Genomic DNA, 4,259 nt, shown 5'->3' on the forward strand with positions numbered 1-4,259 from the left:
CTACAATGCTAATTGGCTTCTCACTCTTGAAATGTCGTTCATACTGACTATTTGCATGAAGTACTACTGCTTTTTTGAAAAGGCTCAGCCCAAAATCCTGACCTAAGAAAATGTAGCATAATTCGAAGACTATTTGCAACCAAATTAGATATAAATCTTGATAAATGAAATTTTGGTGTATGAATATTGGCAGAACTCTCTAGCTAGCTTTACAGAAGTCTTGTATTGCATAATTAGTCAGAGAATATAAATATGATATATACATGATTTCTTGACTGTTTGTACTCTGAGTTCATGCATTTGTCATTAACGTACATACTACGACTGCGCGGAGTAGTGAAATTTCTGATAAAATTCTTTTGTATACGTGATTTGTCATTTACCAATTGTCGCAAAAATTCATGATGGAAATGAATGAAATTAATCATTTAATTAAATATTATATGAACAATATTTAATAAGTAGAATAATATTGTTCATTCACCATCGGTTTTATTTTTTCATGCTTCATAAATATTCCTCTAGTTTTTTAATTTGATTAGAGAGAAGATATTTGCAACCATGAATTGTGTAATCGTTGCGTAATCGCTTTAAAAAAAGTGAATAAAACATGAGATTCACATGAAAGAAATTAAGTTTTTAATATTCGATGTCACTATTTTTCAAAGTAATTACGCGACATTTACGCAATTCACGGTTTTATATAGAATTATTAATTTGGATTAAGGTCTAGTTTGATTTTATAAACTTTTAAAACCATCTCATCTCATCTCAACATCTAAATACCATTCAAACACAAATATTTTTCAATTTCAAATTTTTAATTTTTTAATTTTTTCATCTAATCATTACAACTTTTCTAAACTTTCAAACAAAACATAATTAAAATAATTCAACTTTTTCAAATCTCAAAACAAAAATAATGTTAAAAAATAATATTCTAACCTGCCTCTTTTAATTTTATACTTTTTTTTATTCAACATTTTCTCCCTCATTTTTTAAAATCTCATAAAAATCTTAAATCAAAATATTTCATTACTATTCACAAATTATCTCATTACAATTTACAAATTTCTCATCTCACAAGAGATATAATAAAATAACATCTCATCATTACAACTTTCTCAAACAATGTCATATCTCATTATGAGAGATCTTATTTGTTTTCACAACTATTATCAACTCTTCTCATTGCATTATTATAATTTTATCAAATTTTTATATAAAATAAAATAAACAATTCAAATTTTTTAAATTTTAAATTAAAAATAATATTAAAAATATATATTTTAATAATATTTTATTCAAATTTTAACTTTTATCTTAAATTATTTTATCTCAACTGCAAAAACAAACTCATTGTCAAATTAAAAAGCTAGGAATTAACTGTGCACCAGTACTAAATGCTTTATTGCCAAAAATGGAGTTAGCCGATCAAGTACAGCGACTAGCAGAATAGGATACGTTAAAAGCAAAAAGGAAAAAGGATGCGCTGTTGAACTGCTTTGGTGTATCTTCCAAGAGATCAGCACTTTAAACGAAACATTAGTTTAATTTTAAAGATGATCAATTTCCGTAACTTCTAGAAAAAAGCCCGAAAGGTAATTCCTCGTGTCTCAAGCATGAGGAGTCAGGCAACTTGTCAAGAAGCATGAGGCGAATTAAAACAGCTCTAGCTAGCCATTGTTAACGGCCAACAGGTTATGATGCTGCGCTTGTACAACTTTCTGCTGAATATATTTAGGATGTATTTTGGACCACTTCAATGGAAATTTAGACAAGCTTAAAAATCGACATAAATAGGGTTGCTCCATCGCTATTACTCTCAAATATATTCATCAATCTGCTGCAATTTACACATCTCTGCAAAGGGTATATATATTGTGTGTATATATTTGTACCCTAAGGTACTAAACCAGTCCATGTGATTTGCATGTACGCCAACAACCAGAATTTCTGAGACAATTTAACATGCATGCATATGATGATCTTGACGTGATAAGATTGCTTAATTATGTATATGATCTGATGAATCTCCAACCCAGACAGAGAGAGAGAAATATTTGTCAGATGGAGACGTATTCTTTTCTTCATGTTTGAATTGGTAAGAGGGCAATGCATGCACCTTTCGTGACCACTGACCAGTCAGAAGTAAATTAACAAAGATTGCTGACCACATCTTTCACATTCATCATGAACACTTTATATATATTTATATGCGACTAAACAAACTTAAATTGACAGAACAAATTAGCTAGATAGGCTTCTCCCTGCACCCACATGATAGACTTCTCCATATATAATGTGGTATATATATAATAATCCCATGCTCATTACTTTTATAAAATTTCTCTAATTTTCTACATACATCGATCGAACATCTGGACAAAACAGCACCCTAAAACTGCATCTAAAAGCTAATTGCCAATCTTATTTTTCTCAATTTTCAAATTGTGGTCAGTTTGTTACATTTTGATAGGTTAATGTCCAGAATTAAGTACTATCAGCTAGCCGGAAAAGTAATAATCTAGGGAGAGTTGCCCAAGTATGGAGCAATCTGTTCACTAGTATTTTCCTGAAATCCAAAACCATTGAGAAATTCATCATCATCATTATGGGACTCAAACTCAAAATCCAGACTAACTCCGTCCTGTTTGAGCATTCCTCCTCCATTAATGCCGGACCATGTCTCCAAAGCCAAAGTAGATGAAGTTGAAAGAGTACCGGACAAGTGATCCCGAGATGATGTTGTAGTACTAGTGCTGTAATTCTCATGACTTGGATGAAAATCTGAAACTTGCATATGCCTTGAAATAAGCTCATCATGACTTTGATCCGAAACGAGACCATGGAAATCACAATTTTGCATGTTGTCGTCTGCTGGATATGGCAATATATGGGAATTTGTATCAAAGCATGCTGACTTCCCATAATCATAGGTTTCATCAGCAGGATTAATTGAAGCCCAAAACTGTGCCAAGTTGAGATGACTGATATTGTTAGCATTCTGATTGTTATTGTCAGTAATCCTGGGATCACAATTAGTATTTCCTGCCAATAATACCTTTTTCTTCAACTTGGTGTTCCAGTAGTTCTTAATATCATTGTCTGTTCTACCCGGCAGTTGGGAAGCTATAACAGACCACCTATTCGCAAGAACATAATATTCGTAAAACACTACCATATACATTAAAATTATTTTAGGAAAAAAAAAAAAAAAAAGAATACAAAGTGATCGATGAATTGACTTACCTACTTCCAATGCTACCATAGAGAGTGCAGATAATTTTGTCTTCCTCCTCAGAAAAGCTTCCACGCCTGATGTCTGGCCTGAGATAATTCAGCCATCTGAGCCGGCAGCTCTTACCACAGCGTTTAAGGCCTGAAACATAGAAGAAACATCTTTAGGGCGAAAGGGTTTCGAGGAAACGTTCACGGAATAACGAAGATATGCTAGTTTCTTTCAAAGAGGGGAAAAGAAAAGGCACAAGAAATAATTAAGAAAAACATCATATTCTGTGGGAAAGAGATCATGAGGAAAGGAGAAAGGACATGAACGGAGAGACCTGCTTTGTGAGGCAAAGCAATCCAATTTCCACCAGTGCCATGTTTCTCGAGGTAGTCCTTTAGAGTGGCATCTTCTTCAGGGGACCAAGGCCCTTTTTTCACGTTGGCTTTGTCACAACATGGAGCTCTGCCCATGTTCAATTCCCTCACTAGATTAATTAAACAGTAGAAAAGCAAACCTTAAGGGAAAAAGAGACAGACAGAGATAGAGAGAGATGATTGCAGAAGTGAGCAATACTGCAATATGGTTTTGAAGAAGGATAAGAAGAGCTTTTGGAAGTTTGACTTAGTCCGACTGACTGAGTACTCCATTTTAACCTTTTTCTTTAAACTATCCAACCAATTTGTTGGCTTCCATTATAAGTTTACGAGATAGCTAGATCGGGCCCAGTCAATATTGTTGGTGCTTGAGGAAGCACACAGATTTCATGCTTTTGCTGTCAAACAGGAACCTATTAAAGGTACACGCTTTCATATAATGTGTGTATGTTTCTTTTTTTCTTTTTCTTCTCTCTAAAGAGAGGTAGAAGGCCGCAGGCCGGGGTGCCTAAAATCGTCGAACAAACTCGTCTACGTCACTTACATGGGGTTGTAAATAAACAAATTCATTCAACAAATGTTTGGGATTGGGTCGGTTAAGTTCGACTTCGACTGGATTTGTATATATATTAAAATTCGTTTATGAAGGTAAA

The 4,259-nt window shown here is 33.4% G+C and overlaps 1 protein-coding gene across 2 annotated transcripts; it reads right to left on the reverse strand.

Moving 5' to 3' along the window:
- Positions 1–2,156: 2,156 nt before the first annotated feature.
- LOC122307729 (transcription factor MYB36-like) lies at positions 2,157–3,864 on the reverse strand. Of its 2 annotated transcripts, XM_043120794.1 has the most exons (4): positions 3,567–3,864; positions 3,253–3,382; positions 3,065–3,146; positions 2,157–2,971 (listed from the first exon to the last, which is right to left on the reverse strand). In XM_043120794.1, the coding sequence occupies exons 1-4, from the start codon at positions 3,700–3,702 to the stop codon at positions 2,528–2,530; spliced, it is 792 nt and encodes a 263-aa protein (XP_042976728.1). In that variant the 5' UTR covers positions 3,703–3,864; the 3' UTR covers positions 2,157–2,527. The 2 variants fall into 2 exon arrangements, with proteins under 2 accessions (XP_042976728.1, XP_042976727.1); XM_043120793.1 differs by having other exon boundaries at positions 2,157–3,146; positions 3,567–3,862.
- Positions 3,865–4,259: the final 395 nt, after the last annotated feature.

This window comes from Carya illinoinensis, chromosome 4, assembly GCF_018687715.1.
Source record: "Carya illinoinensis cultivar Pawnee chromosome 4, C.illinoinensisPawnee_v1, whole genome shotgun sequence".
NCBI classification, from domain to species: Eukaryota; Viridiplantae; Streptophyta; class Magnoliopsida; order Fagales; family Juglandaceae; genus Carya; species Carya illinoinensis.